Genomic DNA, 22,402 nt, shown 5'->3' with positions numbered 1-22,402 from the left:
AGACGGAGTGGTATTATTTTAGCCCGTCTCCACAGCCCTGGTTTGCTGAACATAGGTTTAGTTTCTTGATTTTGGTTCTTTTTTATCGGATTAGCATAAGAAAACTTTTGTTACTGTACTTGTTTGACAAACAACACATCACAGATTGGATATCTAGATATTATAAGTCCAGTCAAATTAACCAAAAAACCTGAAAAAAAATAGTACAAAGCTAAAATTTTGCCACAAGCATCAGTGCATGGTCTGAAACAAAATATCAAAAATCCGCAAAAATCCACCTTGGGCAAAAAAAATTATGGGATTTTTGAAAAAACGAAATTTATAAAAAAAATTATCAAAAATGACTGAATGGCAATATAGGCAAGTGATATATGAAATTGAAGCTAATAATGAGGCAAATACAATAAGGATAAATTTAGGTCAAAATCAAGTTATTTCAACGAGGTATGGTCCTTTCAACATAAAAAGCCTATACATTAAACTAATAGGACAGCAAATATTTTCGTCTTACACATTAAAGATATCAAATGTATTTCTGTGTATTTCAACAGGAGTAGTAGTGTTTTCGCATTCTTCTGATTCAAGTGAAAGAGGCTCAATATTTTTACACATTCCTGTGCAAAAGGTACAGGCTGAAACACACTTCATTCCATTCCTCTTGCAGGAACATGCTGCATTGCGCCCTTTCTTGCATTTAGACCAGTGTTTCTCAAACTTTTTCAGTCCATTGCCCCCTTTTCGATATTGAAATAAAATTTCGCCCCCCTAATTCTGTCAAGTAAAATAAACATCGATAATAATAGAGTGATAGACAAATTTAGTTTTGGGAATTTAATCAACGAAGTTGACAGTAACATGATAATGTTCAATGGGATAGATGAGCTTGGCGACTTTTACAAAGTTTTGAAATGTTTGGCAACATCTTCGTAAGATAGAGTCGAGCGTTTATGAACTAGTAAGCAATTTCTTTGCTTTGAAAGCATCAATGTCACAGCCGAAAACCCCTTTTCAACCATATATGAAGTAGGAAACAACAAAATCCACATTCTAGCTTCTTTCCAGAGAAGCTCATATTTGCCAGCAACCTGGCACCAAAACAAATCGTATCGATCATTTCTGAATTTTACTCTTGACTCATCATCTGTTTGCATATCAATGAAAAACTGCTCTTGAAGTTCCACTTCTATGTAGGTTCGGTAGAAAATGGTTGTAGGCCTACCACCCAGTTTGGAACATGGAGGAGGTCCACGAGATCTGCAAAGCGAAGTTTCATGTCTTTATGAGGCATGTTTAAATGTGAGCAGTATTTTTGCCGTTGTTCTTCTGTAATAACATTCTCGCTCAAATGGGGAAACTGACAGCTTTGCAATGAATGAGGTAATCACGCATTTGCACTTGATGAGATTTATCATTTCTCCCTGAAGCTTTTTGTTTACTTCGTGTATGGCATTGAAAATTTCTGCCAAAAATGCAATGTCATTCTTTGAGGGTATCACATCTTCAGCTAATGTCGCGTCAGTGCTTGATAGGAATTCGATAACTGAAACAAAAAGGGCAAAAAAGCGGCTCAAACAAGCACCTTTTGAAAGCCATCTTACCGCGGTATGCAGTAAAAGACGCATTTTATCACAATATTCAGTGATTCGTGCAGTTCTGGACTGAGATTACGGGCAACGAAATGCTGACGGTTAATTACACAATCATTGCAAAAAGTCCAGGAATTTCTCTTTTCTTCAGTGCAATGAACTCTCGATGCTTTCCAACCATTGCCGGAGCACCATCAGTTGTGCATTGTAGAATATTCTTCAGTGGAATCCCCTTCTCTTCATAGAAGTTTTTCACTACATTAAAGATGCTTGATGCCCGAATATCTGTAGGAAGACTGAGGGAAAAAATCATTTCTTCTTGTTCTCATATTATGAACAAAACGCACATATCCAAGCAGCAGCGATACATTGTCAACCAAGGTGGATTCATCTATTTGCAGTGAATGATTTACGCGTTGGACTATTATTGGTGGTTTGATAAATTCGCCCCCTTCGAGTTTTTTCGCCCCCCGATCGCCCCCTTTGACTTTTCGCCCCCTTGGCGCTCGAAATCGCCCCCAGGGGGGCGATTTCGCCCACTTTGAGAAACGCTGATTTAGACCTAATAATGTTCAAAAACTCTGGAGGTGCTGGTTCCGTGTCCGTCATGATAGGAAAGTATTTTCCACATACAATCTTCCATCCCCAGTTTTCAGGATTGATGACCGTAGCAGGAATAGGATGCTTCCATTGCAAGACCTGTAGATGCACCCGCTGTGCCTGATACTTGGCAGCACATTCTGTTGGCGGTAACTTCTCTGGACGAACACCAACAGTTGAAGATGCGACTGCAGACATGTAGCGATTGTATCGTAGCTCACGTTAGCGTTTGTTGAATAGAAAAGCTGGCTTATTGATTTAATCTCCTCTTTACTTTTTAGATGTTTCAGGAGTGCCACTTTGCCATGTCCAAATGTAGCCGAGGTGGTGTCACAACCACTCCATGCATGCAGAAATAAGATGTTTTTTACTATTTGTTGACCTATGCTTTCCGCAATGTCACGAATTCGGAACATCTGCAAACCAACCTTCAACTTTTTTGTTGCGTGTGAGAAAAAATATATATCATGTAGTATATCCCGCCCATCCCAGTGGTGAATGAGCAATACAAGAATGTCAGTGTATCTGCAACAACCACTGTGTTGTGTCCGGCAGTAGAGAGTGTTAATGCTTATTTCGCTATCATGGTGTCTGCATCGTTGTCACTTTGGTACACATCATGACCATCTTGTTCCAGACTTTTAATCAACATTGCTATGAACTGAGTCTTGTTTGAGTCATTTTTTAGAAAAGCCTGCTGGTTATCTAGAACGATGAGATGTTCTGCTATCTTTAGTCCTGTAGAATTTTCGGTCAACCTAGAAAAAATTCTTATAAAGACGAATTATATATCGTTGGAAAGATAATTTTATCAGCTTTTCAATGATGGGTTTTGTCATTTTTTTTACCTTGGGGAAAAAAAGTTGCGGTCAAAAGCGTGCCGGGGGGGGGTAAAACACTAATTTGCTCAATATCATAATACAATTATAAGCTAAAATACGTTACCTTTGTAACAGAATACAACACCATAAATTGGAATATTACTATCAACAAAGCAAACTAACAATCGGAAAGCAAAAATATAAAACATAACCTAATTAGGAGGTATTTATCACACGTGTAAGAGAGTAAAAGTTGACCGAGACGGAGATAACAGGATAGATTTCACCGAAATAAAAGGTTTTTCTTTTATAAGCAAGGGTATGTAAGCAACACATAAAAGCTATCTAGGACGTAGTGAAGAAGGTTTTAGTTAAAATGCTATTTCATAGGGTTTTTTGTTACAGAAACATTGTGTCCCCCAAGTCCTGGAGTGCCAAAAAAGCTCGGTCTTGCTAGGGTTAAACCAGCTGTGAATATGTAAAAACGACATTTACAGTTTTAAGTTCTAATAAAATGTAAACGCATCAAAGTGATGCAAACGCATCCATAAAATTTCTCTCTTCTCCCAATTCGTCATCAAACACGACTGTAATATTTGTGCATGTCTGATGATAGGCTACACTCTGAGACCGTGGTGGTATGCAGCTCGTGGGGATTGTGGAAGGAGAGCCGAATCAATGTGAGAACGATTAGACATGACCATTCCCTCGTACTTCTGTTTAGTGATTTGTGGTAAAGTAGGCCTATATGTAGACAAGTTTAAAAGTTCGAAGAACCGTATCCAAGCCCTGCCAACTTGGTGTGAAGACATGTCGTCTTCGTAGAAAACATCGGCAACATTTCGCAAACTTGCTTGATTACAACTTCTCAAATAGACATCTTGCCGAATTTATGAACTGCTGAAGTTGTATCACAGCCACTCCAAAACAAGAACATCTACCTTCGCAATAACATCTCTAACTCTGTAGCACTGTCTTTGCTGGTAGTTTTTCCTCTTGTAATGTTTGGCAAGAAGATATTAGAATAGTCACGGATGCACTAGTAAGAAAAGGACATCAGTATCGTCGGAGTACACAGTTACAGGTGTCCTACCTACCGAATCAAAGCAACTTGAACGATTGTTGTATCTGCAACACTATGGCACAAATGAACTTTAAAACCATTCAACTCCAGTTGTTTCGTTAAAGCCACCACAAATCTTTGTTTGTATAGTTTGAGAAAAAGATGTTCCTTTCAGTTTGGCAAGAATTTTGATCATTCAATTCAACAGTTTGAGACGTCGTACCAGAGCGTTTTTGATGGGTGGAATCTTTGGTTGACACCGTGTTATTCTTTGCTTGATGATGTGCCTGTTAAACCCGCTTTCCGACAAGAGCAGCGTCTGTCACATGATCCCTTGCAGCAACATCGAAAGATTTTCAAGACATTTTTTGGTGCAGCAGCTACATCCGTCATGACTGGAGAAAACATGTCATCTTTCTTCTGCCAACCCAATGACAATGGTTTCAAATCTGAGTTGCTTAAAGTTCTCCAAACTTTCAGCTGGTGATATACTCTGAGGCCGTGATAGTATGCAGCTCGTGGTGATGGTGGAAGAGCCGGATCAACAGGTGAACGATTAGACATGACCATTTCCTTGTACTTCTGTGGTCGTTTCCCGTGTGAGTCTACCCCGATAGCTTAATTGGTTAGCCCGTGGCTTCGTGAACGAAGAAGCTTCATCAAGCTGCGCTGGTTCGAAGCTCGGTGTGTGCGCTTGAGCCACGCATTCTAAGGACTGCTTTCCATTCAGCGGGACCTAATGTATGGAATAATTTCCCGGCAATAACACTTCAACAATCGGAAACTTCACTCTGTCAATCTCGGTAACCGGCCCTTCGTCAAAAGCCTCTACAAGTATGCGAAATTATCAGGAATAACCTGTCAAGGCTTTGTCAGTCCGAGGATAAAGATTTAAAACCAACCCTGTAGCCATCAAAAACAATAACGTTGTCGCACAAGTGCTGAAGAAAACTGATGTACTCTTTGAAGAACTCATGGCACTTCTCATTCTTCTTTGTCACAACACCACAACAAGGCACCGCCATCAATAATTTTAATGGAGTCAGGTTCTTTTGTCATTTCAACTTTGTGCAAGATGTATGACTTCAGTTTTGATTTTTGCGCAGTTCGTAAAACTCCATCTTCAAACAGTGATATTGGGTATGGTGATAACTCGTAGAAGTACCGGTAGTCTGCAATTTCGTTTTCTGGCTTCCTCTCTATGACAACAACCAATCTCAAAAAGTGTGTTAATGGACCAATGGCGATAGTATCATGACCAGTTTTTAGACTGGCATAAAGGCTCTGTCTGTATAGCATTTATTTGCTTCTTCCTCTTGAAGGAACAATTAGTAAAGGTTTTATCATCAAGTTCAATTTGGATAAACGCCCCTATCTCCTCAGATCGGTCACAGGTCACACTGTTGTTGTTATCAATCAACCCTGAGTCTAGAGCCATAAGCTGAACTCCAACAGATTATGTGAACAAAACCACGTTTGTACTTTTTTAAATCATTATTATCACGTTTGATTCTTCCAGCAAATGCCTCTTTGTGTTTATCATCAGAATTTGACAATAATGAGACTGTACTGAGTGCATCTGTCACTTCTGCACACCTGTGCATCGTTTTATTCCACACCCTTAATACATTATGCATGGTTTTTTATTCCACACCCTTAATACATTATCGGTGGTGCCCTTGACGATGACTCCTCCTTTTCCTTTTAAAGAGTTCATGAGAATCAGTTCAGAATTCTGCCCATACAATTGTTTGTTAGAACGCCTGACGGTGTGATTTCCGTACATAAATTGCTGGTAGACATCTGGGAGACTTGTTTCCAATTCAGCAACTGTTTAAAGATACAGGCGACATGTTTTTGCACAATTGTTGTGACCTGTGGCAGCAAATAGCTTCAGCATGCTTTTTGACACAGAAATGTGTAGTAACCAGTTGCTTGTTCTCTCTGCTTGAATAAACTCCAGCACAACTGAAACGTAATTAACATAGATCAAACACAGAGCTGATGTACGTGATTCTCGTGTGAACTGCTCCTTGTTATCGGTGAAAAATGCCATCATCTTATGCCCAATGTTATCATTATTATGATCAGAAGAACTGTCTGAGTCACAAAATTTCTCCAAAGCACTCTGCTCTCCGGGCGTCAACTCACTCCAAAATTCTTCCAACATAAGCGACAGAATAGCTGTTGCGCATAACAGATGACCTCGAACAGCGCGGGGAACTGCCTTCCCACTAAACATGTGCCCTACCTACAGTTACAGGAGCGTATGCTGTCTCAAGAGCTCTTCTCAAGCCACTTCCTTCCATAAAAGAACCAATTGATCCCAGAAAACTCATAAGCTGGTGAAAGCCGCCCAATCGAACAAATACGCTCATGTTATTTGATGATTTTATGTCGTATGCATTTATATGAAGCTGTTGGTTGAAGGTTACACATGTCATTCGGACATTCAGTTTTTGGCACTGTTCAACCACAAACGATAGAAACGAGTGTTAAGTTGTTAAATCTGTGGCGTGTGTCGATCACCGGTAACATGGTTACAACAGACTTTGGCTTAGATTGCGATGTTGTTTTCGCACTCATGTATCCAGACCAACTGGGGGCAGGCCCGGATTTAGGGGGGGCAGAGGGGGCAGGTGCCCCGGGCCCCCCGACTTTTAAAGGGCCCCCCTACGTGGAAAATGTGATTTTGTGTTATTTTTTCTTCCTTTCAGTCTTTGAAGTTTCTGCAAAATGTTGTGCAGTGCTGGATTGATGCTACTGTAGACGCAGAGGTGTTTTTTCGCGCTGCAGGCGCGAAAATTTTTTTTGCAGGGGGGCCCCCCGATCTAAAAGTGCCCCGGGCCCCCATCAGCTAAATCCGGCCCTGACTGGGGGGCGACTTCTTGAAGATGTAAGATGCGCTCCAGAGAAGATCAACAAAGCGATTGTGAAGGTCTTCCTGAAAGTAAATATGAAAAACAATACTGTTTGGGTGGCATTCTGTAATCATATCATGATTCCAATCCTATACTGACAACGGTGTAGCCTACAAGTCCATAGCCTATCATGTTCCTTTTTTTTTTACATACAGTATTAAACAATGCCATTTTTTCAGTGGATGTTGGACGACCAGGTGTTGAATACTGAGCAGCATTTTCAAACCTTGCTCTGCATGGTACATGGTATCTGGCTTCAGCAAACACCAGGTCGTGTGCACTATAAGCAGTCGTTTCTGAACAGTTTTAGCAAGTTCATCGTCTCTACTTTGGCATAAAGCAAGTGTTACGTAATATATTCCTGACGATTTTGTCTGCACCTCTTGAAATTTATTTCGATCAGGGTGCCGTTCATCAAACATACAACTCCTGTATATCCACAGTAAAAACACTGCTTTTTAAAGTCGAACGACTGTTGATCTGACCTGGTCGATACTGTCTTGCTACTGGATTGTTCATTGCTTGAGGCGGGACGTTTCTTGGATCTCGCATGGTTTCTCAAGAAATTACGGCATGATGTATAGATGTATGTAATATGGACATTTTCTCTATTTTTCTCCATTGCAACCAACGTTTCACAATCCATTTTCAAAGCATGACCAAATATAGTGTCCAAAGGGTGTGTGGTAGGCTACTATCACTCTCGCAGAAATAAGCTCCAGCATGACACAGTGAATCACCAGTCCGATAGACACTTAACACAAATTGCTGTTTCTTCTTGACTTGAATCCATCTGCAATGTGTCACACTAACCGTAGTAAGTAAACTATAACATAATAAAGTTATAATAAACAACGACAGCTTTACTGGTGCCCCCGCCCCCCGTCTTGCTCACTCTTACCCCCTGAAGCAGATATATATTTCTATTTTCATTTATACCTTTTGCATCTATATTCTGCTTTACTGTTGATAATTCATAAGTTTCTAACCTTTTGTTCACCCATTACAGGAATAATAAGAAAATAAATATTCTTATGTTAATTTTTTTCCTAATTTCAATTTTTACTCCTCCGGCACGTTTTTGGTCGTAACTTTTTTTCCCCAAGGTAAAAAAAATGACAAAACCCATCATTGAAAAGCTGATAAAATTATCTTTCCAACGATATATAATTCGTCTTTATAAGAATTTTTTCTAGGTTGACCCATTTTTAGACGAAATTCTACAGGACTACTTTGTGTAAGCAGCTGTTCGTCCACCTTCTCTACGGCTGTGTTCGTGATCCTTCGTTGAAGCTGCGTATCCATCAAAGACGACAGTAGAACCACCTCCATATTATTTTTCATATATCCCATATACTGACTTACAACTTCCTTGTATGAAGATTGAAGAAGCTGCTTTCCAATAGACACGATGTAATAATGTACCTCTATCTATAACAAATTTGGCATCTGTTAACTCGGAAAGCTCTACTGGTGGCACACCCTCTTTTAGAACGGAGGCAAGTGATGATTTCTTTCCTTTTCTCATCATGTTATCCTTGAACAGAGAAGTTGGTATAGGAGCTAACTCATAAGCAAAAAGGGACTTAAGATTGTCACTCCTTTCAACTTGAATCAACAATCTGGAAAACAGCAGCATCGGATCTATGTGTATGGTGTCATCTGCAATTTTTGTTCCTTTTCGAAGATTCTCCAGAGTCCTTACTTGGTCAGCTCGCTTAAAGGACATTTTCGTGTAAGACTTGTCCATTTTCTTCTGCATCATGATTCCAACGTCTTCCACAATGTCGCAATTAATGCCGTCTTTCTCATCTGATGCTTGTGCAGATGACAAGGATCGTAGAGCCGGGTCAGTGTCATCAAATGGGTTGTGATTCTGTAACCACGTGATCATTTTGCTAATGTCTTCAAAATTACGTTTAATTCTGCTGACTCCCATTCAGCGTGTTGTTCACTGGTGGCCACGTGCAGTTCAGTAAAATCACTCATGGAATGATGGATTCCAGCACACCGGTGCATACTATAGATCCATAAAATCCTAACTGCTTCTGTAAATCCACGTCCCCGTGTCAGTCCACCTCTGCTTTTTAGGGTTCTCATCAAGATCTGTTCTATCGCAATGTCTGTGGAGATGCCATACCAAAATTTGTCAGACCTTCTAACAGTATGATGTCCATGAGCTATGAATTGATTGTACAGCCATGGATGACTTTTAGAAAGATCGTGCATTAGTTATAGATACAGTCGACTAGATTTGGCATAATTGTTGTGGCCTGTCGCTGCAAACAGATTTATCATTTGTGTAGTAGCTACAAGGTGCATGTTCCAGTCGCCAGTTCTTTCTGCTCTAATAAACAATTCCAAAACAGAAATGTACTGCAAATGTTGCAACCACAGTTTAGCTGTGCGCGAAACATTTGACAGATATTGCTTGTAAAGTTCAATTCCATTTTGCAAGCGGTCGAATGACGTGCACATAATAGCGTCATCAATGCTGATTGTACCCTCCATAAGTTTTTGCAAACATTCGTGGATTTCAATGTCCTCATATTTCAAAAATTGAGAAGTATTTTCTTGTTTCAAACGCCGAGCAGCGGGGTCTTCATATTAACATGTCGTTTGTAAATTATTATCAGTATCCTTGACGCTTTGTGGAACAATCGCTTGTAGAAGTTGAGTCATTAAAGCAGATTCAACAAGTATGTACCCTCGAAGAGCTCTTGCAACTGCTCTTCCACTCATCATTTGAATGACTGAATTAGTGCCGTAGCATGTTTCCAAAAGTTCAGACAGACCTGATCCAGACATCAGTTTGCCAACGCTACCCAAAAAACTCATTACTGTGTGGAAACCTCCAAGACGGCAAACTATATTCATTTTTTTCGAAAGGACAATTTCAACTGCCTTTACCCACAATGGTTGGTCAAACGTGATACATGGTGTTGTTATATTCAACTTCTTTGCTTGATCCTCGACAAATGATAATGTGGAATATATACACGTTTCATCGGTTGACTTAAGATCAATGAGAGGTAGGAAGAGTGGTTCAGATTTATCAAAGTCACTTCCGGCCGACAAACTCTGCATGAATCCAGACCAACATGGTCTTCTGGGGGACAAATCATCGAACACAGCAATGTAGTGCCAAATATCTTCAGAGATCACTTTCTCTGTCAGTGTATACCGTACGGTATCTGAAGCTCCACTGCTGGTTTTATGACACAACTGGAAAGAGCAGGTTTCAAGCCGGCTTGGTAAGATTTAATAGGAATTCCTTTATTTACAATAAGATCCTTAGATCCGACAGTCGTTAATCTTTTAGTGGGTATTTGGCTGGTCACACTGCCGGTGCTATTTTTTGTGGGAGTTGAAATGACCATGACTCCCATTCCATGGAAGGAACCGCAGCCATCAATGGTAGCAAGATTATGGTCAACATTATCTGCCACTCACTGAGAGAAGCTTCCTGGAAATGCCTCAGGTAATAGCTGCTCAAAGTTCTCACTTTGAACAACTGCTTGCCTGAAACGGTTAACTTCACTGTACGATACGGAGAATCCCAGTCTGAAGAGTTCGTCAATGAGCCACCTGGAGCCAAACATATGATCCGCCTCCACACCAAGTCCAAACAGTACAGGAGGTAAAAATGACCGTGGTTTTGCAGCTTTTATGATACACTGACCTATACTGATCTGTTGTGTGACATTAGAAACCAGGGCCTGCAGCGTAAGTAATAGCAGAGGTGGTAGTAGCTTCAAGCCCTTTTCAGTGTTCTGAATGTCATCATCACTTGGATCCATGTTTGCATAATATGTGGTACTCTGAAGTTGTGCTCGAATTAATTTGGCAGCTGCTTTAACAATTCTTCTTGCATCATGTTCAATATTCTCCTTTTGCTCGGAATACCAGGAACGGTGCAAGATGTAATTGGCCATGTTGCGAAAACAAACAACATTTTCCTTTCCATCCAGCTCAGCAAAATAAATGGGATTACCGAAATGTACTTCAGATTTTGGTTTTAGTCTTTCAACCGAATACACATTGGAGCTTCCCGCCAGTTCAATCATTTTGTCACGTAATTCTGCTAATGTGTATAGTTCTGAATCCACATAATTTTCAAGCCAGTTACACAAAGCGTTGAAGTGCTCAACCATTACAACATCAGTTGGATGGCCTGAAGGTGACTGAAAAGCTGGATCTGGTGATTTTTCACAAGAAAACTTCAACTGACAATTATTATGGTAAATGGCTTCTACTGCAACCAAATCTAAACAATCATGTAGGCGAATTTGAACTTCTGCTGCCCATGGGTCAGATCGCTTTTCACGTGCTTCAAGGATTCTCTTTCGAAAAGGAATAGTTGTTACCTCATGAACTTAAGTGTTACGATCTGGATGCTTCCGATCGTAGTTAGCACTTTTTCCACAGAAGAAGCAATCACGCTTCCATTCAAAACCAGACGTATGCGATCGTCTCCATTTCTTGAAAGTTCCTCCTTCATCGGATGCAGTGATTCTTCTAATCCTTTTCCTGTCAGTGTAGTTTCGACGGCATTTATCATGCACAAGAACATCGGTTTCTGTCTCTAATTCTTCGACCATTCTGTCATCACAGCGGAGATGAGCGAAATGTAACATGGTCCTGTTACCGTTATCTCCAACTTGCTGCCGTTTTCCATATTCTTGGCACTCTTCCTCAAATCCTTGAAAACAGATGATTCATTTCTCATTCTGCTTTATTGCGTCTGTCATATCACAGCCTGCAAAAAGGAACAGATTTCGAGTAGTGTAGTTATATAATAACATTTTTTTTGAGCACTCTCTATAAATTATGGTATAGGCCTACTTACAAGTTTTAACTGGTTTAAAAGCACAAGCACAATTTCAAGACAAGTGTGCTTTACAATAATTTTTTTGTACTGTAGGTGAAGTGGCTTTGGTCTAAAGATGTACCTTGTTGCGACAAGTGAAGCAGTAACTGCAGTGATTCTAAGACAAGACGATGATCCTGTAGCTTCTAGCGACGTAATCTTGGCAGTTCCAGTATACATTTAACAGATAGATCAAACCTTAAATAGAATATTACTCAACTTACTCTTATTCAAAACAATCTTATTGAAAGAGAAACCTAGAATCAATAAAACAAAATTAGCAGTAAAAAACAATGGATATGTCACATGTCTATGTTGCCATTCGGTCATTTTTGATTTTTTTTATAAATTTCCTTGTTTTTTCGAAATTGCCATAATTTTTTTTGCCTATGGTGGAATTATGCGGATTTTTGATATCTTGTTTCAGACTATGTGTTGATGCTTGTGGCAAAATTTCAGCTTTGTACTATTTTTTCTGGGTCAAAACCTAATTTGACTGGACTTTAATCCTCCGACTGAGAAAGCTTCTTGCAGAGCTTAATCCTGGTGGTTTCGCATACTTGTAGAGGCTTTGACCCACAGACGCAGGCCCGGTCATCGAGATTGGCAGAGTGAAGTTTCCGATTGTTGAAGTCTTGTTGCCGGGGAATTATTCCATACATTAGATTCCGCTAAATGGAGAGCAGTCCTTAACGTGCGTTGCTCAAGCGCACACCCCGAGAGTCGAACCAGCGCCTCTTAATCTTGAAGCTTCTTCGTTCCACAAGTGACACGCTAACCAATTGAGCTATACTTTGTATTTTAAAAGCAATTTTCCATCATTGGGGTCATTTACTGCATTTTAGTGTATTGCTGTGTACAGCATTATCTTTAACTGCTGGGGCTAAAAGCAGAAGCACTGAACAGGAAACTTCCGACATAAGACCCATTGGAAAAAAGAAATGGGTGCAGTGTAAAAACTCACATCAAAAGTATATGTACAAACTATAGGCCTAAATAGATATGAAGTACATTTATGCTTTTTTGTAGTGTTTGTGCGTTCACATTATTGGTAACTTGAATTTAGCATCATTGTGGCGTAATGGTATTTTGTATTCTCTCTAGTCATTACACCCAACATTTTAATTCACAAATTTTGTATGTGCTGAGCATAACCTGTTGACCTTACCCTACTTCCCAATCATTAGATTTTCCAGTCTTGCAGCTAAAAATATCCCTGATGCAATGCATACTGCCACTGGGCTGGTTCAGATGGTTTTAGTATAAAAAAAAAACGATTAAAAAGCGAAATTACAAAATCTACCTTGAACCCTGGCAACGGTCTGTCACTTGAATTGCAGCATAACAAATTTACGAGCTTTATCTGTGTAATACCTTTAACATTGCGAGAAAAACACTTAGATTTTAATTTTCATACTTACATAACTTTTCACACATATATCCAACTGCCAAAATTTCAGGAAAATTAGCCCAGTAAAACTGGTCTGAAGCGGTTGGACTGAATGCACCAAGGTGCCAACTTGATGAGAGGAGTAGATGGTTCTCGTCTAATCCGTCTCCTGGCTGATCTTTACCCCAAAGAGGATATCCGTTGGTGTTTATGGTAGGAATGGCGGTTTTATCTAACCAACGCCACGCTCCATTTATCCTCTGGCCACCAATCCAGAAAAAAAGCTACAGAAAGATCAACTATAAACCATTAAATCAGCACAAAGAAGTGAGGGTAGTGCAGCGACTGCAGCGTGAGCAAACATTTATCATCAAACTTTTTAATTTCGATAAGAAAAAATTGGCCTACAACTTATATTAAACCTCTATTCTATGGGCAAAGGCATGTTTTTTTTCCCTTATAAAATCATAACCATTTTTATTGAAGTTACTACCCCAGTCGTTTGTAGCCTAGATCATTCTCAAGAGTTCTTTGCAGCAATAATAATGATATCAGCCACTTAAAACAATGCTGTTCACTCAGTGCCCATATGCAATGTTCTTCAAAACCCCACCCATGCTGTTTAATTGTTATAGATTCTTACGATTTTGGTACTATTCTTGGTAATACTGTAGTGTTTTTGTCAAATTTCTCGCAATTTGAGGCCCCTCTTAAGTGTTGCTTAGGTTCAATAATCCTATTTCTATGGAAAAACCCTGTGATCTCAAGCAATGATTCTTTTACGTCTTTTAGTGTATTGTTAGCTTGGAGGAGGTGCTGGTTGAGATCACAGGGCAGAGTTAGTTTTAGAATTATTAAAGACGAGGAATGTTGTCAGACATGATACATTCATCATATGATTAGATGCTATTGTTTCAAATGAGGATCACGAGCAGCTGCTTATTTGTTTGTTATTTGTGCAGTATTGTTTGGTTTCGCTGGATGGAGCTAACTGCAGAATTGGTATGTATTTAATGCTGTGTTTTATATGCTATTGTAGGCTCAAGAGCTCTGGAGGGGTAGCCCCTTTCAGAAGATGATGCGCAAGTCAATACCCTCTTTCTGTTCACTGGTCTCCTCATCCCAGGTTGCCTAACTACAACACCATCCCAGAGCCTACTTGTGGCGAGGCTGCTTTCGCTAATTTGGACGAATCCAGAGGGCCAAACCTCGATAAAAACACATAGGCGTTTCAAGCAATGTTTAGCCGAAGAAGTGTCTACCATTTCTAATGGTATGCTTGGTTGGCGCCAGCAAGGGCATCCGGACATAAATTATTGGACTTAAAACTTTTTGCAGTGTCCAAACTACATATATAATATTCCCAAATTTGCAAGACTCCTGGTCAGTTGGAGCTAATAGTGCAACGGCGAAGGAAGTGTCTTAGTAGGTGCGGTTAGTAGGGCAAACTTAATGATGGACTCTGGAAAAAGACCAGGATTCCTGACACAGATCTCCGAAAACCGCAACAAACCTGTATAATTGCTACAGCAAATGGCTCAATGTCAGGAAGAAATTCTGAAGTTGTGGATATGCTACATAGACGTAAAGGTGACGTAGCGGGATTGCAAGAAATTAGATACAAAAATCACGGCACAAAAATACTACGAAGGAGTGAAGGAATATACAAGTTGTTTGGAGCGGAAATTCTTCTGGCTATGGTGCGGTTGAAATGATTGTAACAATGGATTTGGTAAGCAGTGTGATTGAGGTACGACGTGTAAATTCCAGAATCTGCCATATGCTAGAGAAAACATTGCGGTACAATTACGTTTCAAAGAGGCCATTTTCATAAGTAGACATAATTCAAAAATCAACAACCGTGCCGAAAGGGAAGAACTACGTCACCTACTGTTTCAACAAAATTTTACAGCAATAACGCCTAACAACACAGAAACTCAACAGCCAGCAGCCTCAAGCCAAACAAAAGAGCCTCATTAAAGAACGACTCACTGACTTCAACACAATTCGTCATAGCACATGACTAGGGGACTGTGGAAACGCTTTGGTAACGTTTTGGGGAATGTTTAGTAATGGAATTGTAAACAGGCTTAGCCATGCTAAGAAGACGAGATTGCGTGTGTGTGTGATATTAAGTCCTTGTGTGTGTAGCTCAATAGGAACAGGTCGAACATTTGAATGAAAGTTTGAATGAAAGCATTTGCCAACGAGGAGTTGAGAGCAATGATACGAATTTGAAAGAAAGTAATGAGCAATTCTATTCACTGTATTAAATTCAGATATTGGATACACAAGAGCTATTCAGGCATTCATGGAAGATTGATGAGTGGGATGCGTTTTGCTGTAGAAGATGAGAGGGTATTGTAGCTGATGAAACATACAAAAAGCATGTTAAATTGGAATGAGATGAAATAGAAGTTGTTACAGAGTACCGCTATCTTGAAGATATGTTAGGAATAGGTAATTGCACGAGCAGAGCAGTGACGACAAGGATATGTGCTGATTGGAAAAATTTTTAATTGTCAGGCACCCTTTGTTGCAAAATACCTTCTCACAGATTGAAAGGAAGGTTGTACAAGGTGTGTGTACTGTGTAAGAAGCGTGATGTGTTATAGAAGTGAATGCTAGGCGATGAAGAGGACAGATACTAGGTGATTGCAAACGATACAAATGAGGATGGTTCGTATGATGTGTTCAGTTCAGTTTATTTTGTTCAAGTTACAAATAAATAAAAAGTGGCAAGACACTTTTCGCCAAAATTTAAAATGATGTCTTGAGAAAGTGAACTGCTGTTGAGAATATTAAAGCGTACGTGCGTGGTCATCATCTGAGACGGGTAGGACATCTTGAACGAATGGATGAAAACAATAATTGACCAGAGATATCTATAACTACGGGATTGGAAACTCTGTGGAACTGAAAACGCTTTTATACGAGTGTACACCAGTAGGTCAATGTTCTTTACATCGCTGTGATAAAGGTTTACATAAGTTGACCTTGAAAACTAGCAAGTAGCAAACAGACAATGAAAAGTGTAGCAGTCAATGCGCAATGCGCATGCCATAAACTGTAATGTAAAGTATACACTTGCCTTGTTTAATGTGTTTGTATTCCATTTGTGCAATCCTGTCGTATTTCGTTTGCTGCTAAATAGTTTCAAAACCGAGTATTAGTTTTAGTTCTTAGGACATCTTTTAAACGTATTGATTTCGTACTGGGTTGGTCTGTGAATAAGTCTATCATAAAGCCTAGGACAACACATTTCACTGATTGTTGAACACTCCTCGTTTACTTCTGATCCGGTTTGCAATACGCAAAATCCTAAATAACAACAGGAAATTTTTGGATTCTTTGCATTCAGTTATTTTTTGATTCGTGGTTTTAAACTTTTTTACATCAAATAAGTTTTGATGTGAGTCTGCATTTTATATTGTTATTGCGAAATTGAGTTTTATATACATTCTTTAGTTGATACAAACAGCGGTTTATTTAATAATTCTTCTGTGGTCGTAGTAATATGTTGATTGTTGACCCTACAAAGAGTTTCCAATCCCGCAGTTATAGATATCCCTGAATTTGACAAAGCGAGTTTGGAATACGGTAGTGACAAGAAAAATGAGAAAAGGAAGACCAAAGAAAAAAACGTGGGATTACACTGCGAAAGATGACATATCGGCTGCAGTGGCCGAGTGGTTAGTGCGTTGGGCTCGCAGTCGAGAGCCTTCATGTTCGACTCCAGCCAGCCGCACTTGCTGTTGTTTCTCTGGGCAAGAAACTTTACGATAATTGCCTCTACCCAGTGATCGATTCGAGTAATGAGTAGTATTAAATTTAAGTCATAAGTAGAGTAGACAACCGGAAACAGACATTGCAGTCGGCTGCAGCGTGAGTCAGGTGTACGTCGGAAGGCGTACACAGATGCATAGTGCTCAAGTCCGCTTTCCCGCAATGCAGGATAAAGATATGAAAAACAAAACAAACATGACAACCTAAAATTGAAGTCAACACCTTGCATTCTGAAAATTGAAGTCAACACCTTGCATTCTGAAAATTGAAGCTGCCAACAATAGAGAGAGAGAGATGGAGGAGTCGCTGCAGTCAACTGGTCAACCCTGATGTTTTGGGATAAAGACCAGGCTTCGTTGAAGGAAAATGAATTATGATGATGTGCCATTGTCCATTTCATGTGCGTATATCTCTGTTCATAGTAACGATACACATATTTCACCATGTACACATGTCTTTCAACCTGATAATAATTTGTAAATGATCTAAAATCAATATTTCAGTCTACTGATTTATTGTCAATGTCTTTACAATTCCTTTTAACGAATGAATACCGCTGGCTGTCATTTTTTGGACCATCGCAAAGAAATTTCAAAGTGGTGTGTGGGTCTAAAAGTTGAAAGCTAGCGTGTACTTCTAATGAATCTGCAAGCGAAGCGGGCGCCTATGCCCACCAAAACGTGATAACTTCCAAGTTCTGATGTAATCACATGCCAAATGAAGTGCTGATTTGGTATTTGATCTGAATTTTGACAAAATTTCATTCTATTTTCACATATTATGATGCCTGTTGTTAAAACGTGGCAAGCAATTGAAACCAACATTTGTTTGTCATGTCTAATGTATCAAAACTAGATTTACTATTGATTTTGCCGGTCTACACTTTATTTTAGAAACTGTTCCGATTGAGTTGGTAAATACGGTAGAATCGGCTTAATACATCCATTTTGCTCATAAAAACACTCTGGCTTTGTACGAATCTTTTAAACATGGCATCTACAGTTTATTAAATCCAAAGTCTCTAAGGACCAAAGTGATTTTATAGAGCAAATTTCTAATGTATGGATGGCGCAACGGGATAGCGCAGTGGATAAGGTGCCGGCTTTCAAATAATGCGAACCTGGTTCAACACTAAACTTAAACTGGTTGTTAAACACAGCTCACCTCTACCCAGGGTGTAATAAATTGGGTGGGCATAGTTGCTGAAGGAAAAACGGCCGAGAAAAAGGAACTGGCCACCCTACTTTCATTAGTGCCGAATGCTTAGTGTGATGAGAACCTTATCTTCTCATTCCCCAAAGCTTAGTATCTCAGTATGGGACCTTTACCTTTCACTACCACTCCAAAGAAATTGTCATAGACACAAAAATATCACAGCTAGCAGTTGCAGTAAAAACTCACAGCGGAACTTTTTACGAGGCCTTTTGCAACTCTGCATATCTTATCCTGCTCTTCGTAGTCCTTAATCATGGCTAAAGTTGAATTTTGTTCTTTACACTTTAGAATTGCAGTGGAATAATTGCTTACCACCGGGTCAGTATCCATGTGGTAAAGGCATGTACTATTTGCAGACACATTGAGGAATAGAACTAATAAAAGAAAAATGCAACCAAGTTATATATTTAGCCTAAATTTTCATTAATAAGTAAGCTAGATCAACTGACCCTGAGTAAGTCCGATATCGCATTGATATCCAATTAATTAAGAAAGTATAATTACTCAGTGGCTGTAACACAGCGCAGCCAATCTAACATTACAGCAGAGATATACATATCTGCAATGAAAACGTTAAGACCACTAAATGGCAACTTCAGTTTTTGCATTGTTGTTGCACAACGTAAATATAAAAGTACTGTAGTATTATTATAGTACTTTTACTGATCAGTTTGACATTAAAAAAATCGTGAAATAAATCTATAATTTAGAGTAGTGATTCTCAAACTGAGGTCCGCGAACCCTGATGGGTTAGTGAGGAAGTTGCGAGCAGTACGCACAATATTTAAAAAAATTGAAATTTATTGATTATATTAAATTGCGTTGGTCAATTTGCCTTGAAACGAGCCGCCTTTTTCTTTATTTTAGAATTTAGACTGCTAAGTAAGGATTAAGCGAACGAAACACTGGTCGCGTTTTCTACGTTTGTCTACAGGACAACTAAAATAGAAAACAAACTTCAGACTCAGCATCACATGAGGTTGGCGACTTCTTATACTGGGCCAAGAATAAAAAAAAACAATGTGATGAGTTGCAAGTACACCTTTCTCATTGAATTCTAATGACAATTAATCTTTTGACAACTTGCGTAGGCTAGAAGGTATAAATACAGTACTTCCCAAATTATATCGGTCTATACTTGAAACAGTATTTTCAGAATTCTTGACGGATCATCAAATAACCATAACTCAATACTTATACAACACATTTATGATTTAAAAATTGATAGAAATTCAACATTATAAGTTAGCAAGATATTTCCTGTTCAACTGTTAGCTGCAACAATACATCTACTAAAAATAAATCAATATTACATTGTTTGCGGGAAAAGTCGCATTTCGCAAAACGATTCATGCAACAGCTAGAAAAGTCAAATAATTTTGAAATGTTGTAGCAAAGTAGTGTGACCGGTCAATTGCCGCTTAAACGATGTAATCAAGGGATATAGCCTACTGATATAACCAAGTGATTTAAATGTTATAAGTTACACTAATTGTAAGCTAATGTATATAATATAATCATTCTTTTAATTTTTCCTTATTTTGAAAATTGACGGTGTCCTCTGTTCGTTTAAGGAAACAAAAAGATCTAGCAAGGTAATAAGTTTGAAAACCACTAATCTGGAGCACTCTAAAACAAACGCAATGTTTAAATCATTAATGCATGGCTGTTTACCTGTTTCACAATCTCTTCCGCCATAAAAGATCGTACAGGAGCACTGGTAGTCAGGAGAACATTGCGAGGTTGAGAAGCAACTGCCCCCATGTTGACAAGTGACATTAGCACAAGGAGAATAAATGCCTTAAAACAAACTGCATATCAAATAAAGGTTTTCATAACAAAAATGTTTTGAAACGTTATACTCGACTCAATACTCCTTGTTTTTGTTTCATATCAGATTAAATTAAAGTTCAATATTTTAAGAAATATTTTAAAAATATAAGCAGTTTTGTCTCATTAGGAATAGGCTATAATAGTAGGGTGGGCCCTTTTGAGGCAATTTTTTCATTTCAACTTGCCTGGGTGATAAATTTTTGCCTTAGCCCAAAATATTAATAAATCCAAAATTTTTTTGAAATCTGACCCCGTTTAGACCCTGCCCCAACAGCATTTTTAAATCGAGCCCCCTAAATCACGTTTTTAATGATAAAATTAGTACTATTAGAGCTAGGTATATGTTGTTGGTATTCATTTTTATTGCTTTTTGGAAAGGAAGACACTTGCATGCCTCAATTCAAGATTTGAACAACTTTTTATAAATTCATTTTATAGTATCAATGTAAATGCTTCTTAAATTGACCGATGAAGTGATATGACATCTTTCTGAGAGTTAGGCAAACGGCAAAGTGATAAAAGCACTACTAATTTATTGACCAAGAAGTAACAGCACATCGCATTTCACACGATAGAATCTATGTTTGCTTGGATTTTTTGGTGACACGATACTTTTTCCCCATCCATGGCTTTTTTCTTCTTTTATGGTGCACAAAGCTTCACCAATTTGTCGTTTTTGCCAGGCTATCCGCCCAGATGCTGCAGTTGTCAGTTTAACTCCATGTCCTACAGATTGAGTGTGACCTGGATAATTTAGATGAAGAAAATGTTCCTCAAATTGCTTAATGTTAATGCATGATTTGGTCATGGAAAGTTTGTTTTTTTGTCGAATCAGGCTTCCACCTGGTGGTTGAAGATTTAGATTAAGTGGACGGGAAGGCAAGGAAGCCAATCTTTGTGTCCACCTTCAGGATGCCTTTAAGTGTCCTGCCAGAGACACAGCCGCATGTTCTTGAGCGGTGTCAAACCGGCGCCCTTTGATTGCCATTCCAGGGCTCGCACCACTCGGCTATGCAGCCGACAGGGGAGGTTCATTCAAGGGAAAAATTCCTTTTTTGTTTGAGAGGTAAGATATTGTGGAGCACCCACTGCCATATATGGTTATCATTTCTGTATAAGATGTTGCCTCAAAATTTAATTTGGGAAGGAGAAACTCTCGCACTTAAGAATTTTGTGATTGACTTTCATCATTGGTGGTGCGCCTAATTTTAGAGATTAGTTTGACTGCATTAGCACTGATGGTTTTGCTATCATCGTCCAGCATTGCCAAAAGCACATTTTCATTTAAACCCTTAGAACTTGTTATCCCAAACTCAGCCAGCGAGAATGGCACAGTGGACCAATTTTGTTATTAACTGTTAACCAGTGTTGTACGTTGACGCCGTAGACGGCGTCAACTTTTTGTTGACGCTGAGGCTAGCGCCGTCAATTTATTTTTCAGTTGACGGAAGTGATAGCGCCGTCAACTATTTTGCCGATTTTAAGCGTCAAGCGCTATGCGTCATTGTTTATTTTCATGGAAAAAAAATGGAAAATCTTGTTTCACAATTAGAGTTTCACCTATGGTTTCACAATGTATTCTGGCCAGCGCGACTCATCCGAATTACCGGCTTTTGCGTTGGTTGGAATGGCTCCCTGGAATACACGCGGAAGAAGTTCGCCAAATGGTGATCAGTCTAGGGCCATTTTTATTTTGACCCAAAAAAAAACTTTTTGACTTTATTATTATCAAATTTTGACTTTATTTTGACCTAACAAAATTGCTTATTTGTAGAGGTCACATTTCTTCCTTGAATTGATACTAGTTATCTAAACATAATGTTTTGTCGATTTCAGACCCAAACGTAATATTTTGTCGAAAAGTCAAGGTTTATATGGATTATAAAAAGTGCGTCGTGTTTTTCGGCGATAAGAAAATCTCCACAAATCTGTCTAACTTTTGCTGAAGACGATTTAGCTTGGCTATTCCTAAAATCCAAACTGTTGATTTTCGAAAAGACTACGTTTGTGAAGATGGAGCTTTTTATAAGAAATATTTAAATACGTAACAATGAATAAACAATGGGCAATTTGCGATAAAAGGTACTGCTGATCCGTCAGCATTGTGACATATTTCCTGCTTTTATGGGTTAATATGGTATAATTGCGTCGCAGTTGCTGATTTACAATGTTTCCACGAGGATTTTGACAAAAATTACTTTCAAGAAACACAAAAAGTTTGTCAAAAGTCATAATTTGACAAATTTTGACTTTATTGTCAATTTTGACTTCATTTTGACCTATAAACTTCTTAGAAACAGTCCCCTAGGTGCTAAAA

The 22,402-nt window shown here is 38.9% G+C and overlaps 1 protein-coding gene across 1 annotated transcript in view; it reads right to left on the bottom strand.

The window, feature by feature from the left end:
• The window catches only part of LOC145780878 (uncharacterized), a 127,856-nt gene that overhangs the window by 29,556 nt on the left and 75,898 nt on the right, over positions 1–22,402 (bottom strand). Inside the window, exons 7-9 of the mRNA XM_082592530.1 lie at positions 19,927–20,052; positions 18,439–18,626; positions 13,283–13,535 (exon numbers count right to left, since the gene is read on the bottom strand). Of these exons, the coding sequence (XP_082448656.1) occupies positions 13,283–13,535; positions 18,439–18,626; positions 19,927–20,052 (567 nt within the window). The remainder of the gene's footprint in view (positions 1–13,282; positions 13,536–18,438; positions 18,627–19,926; positions 20,053–22,402) is intronic.

This window comes from Aplidium turbinatum, chromosome 12 (assembly GCF_918807975.1).
Source record: "Aplidium turbinatum chromosome 12, kaAplTurb1.1, whole genome shotgun sequence".
In the NCBI taxonomy this organism is placed as follows: Eukaryota; Metazoa; Chordata; class Ascidiacea; order Aplousobranchia; family Polyclinidae; genus Aplidium; species Aplidium turbinatum.
Note: the sequence above shows the minus strand (reverse complement) of the source record. Positions and strands in the feature narration are given on the sequence as shown.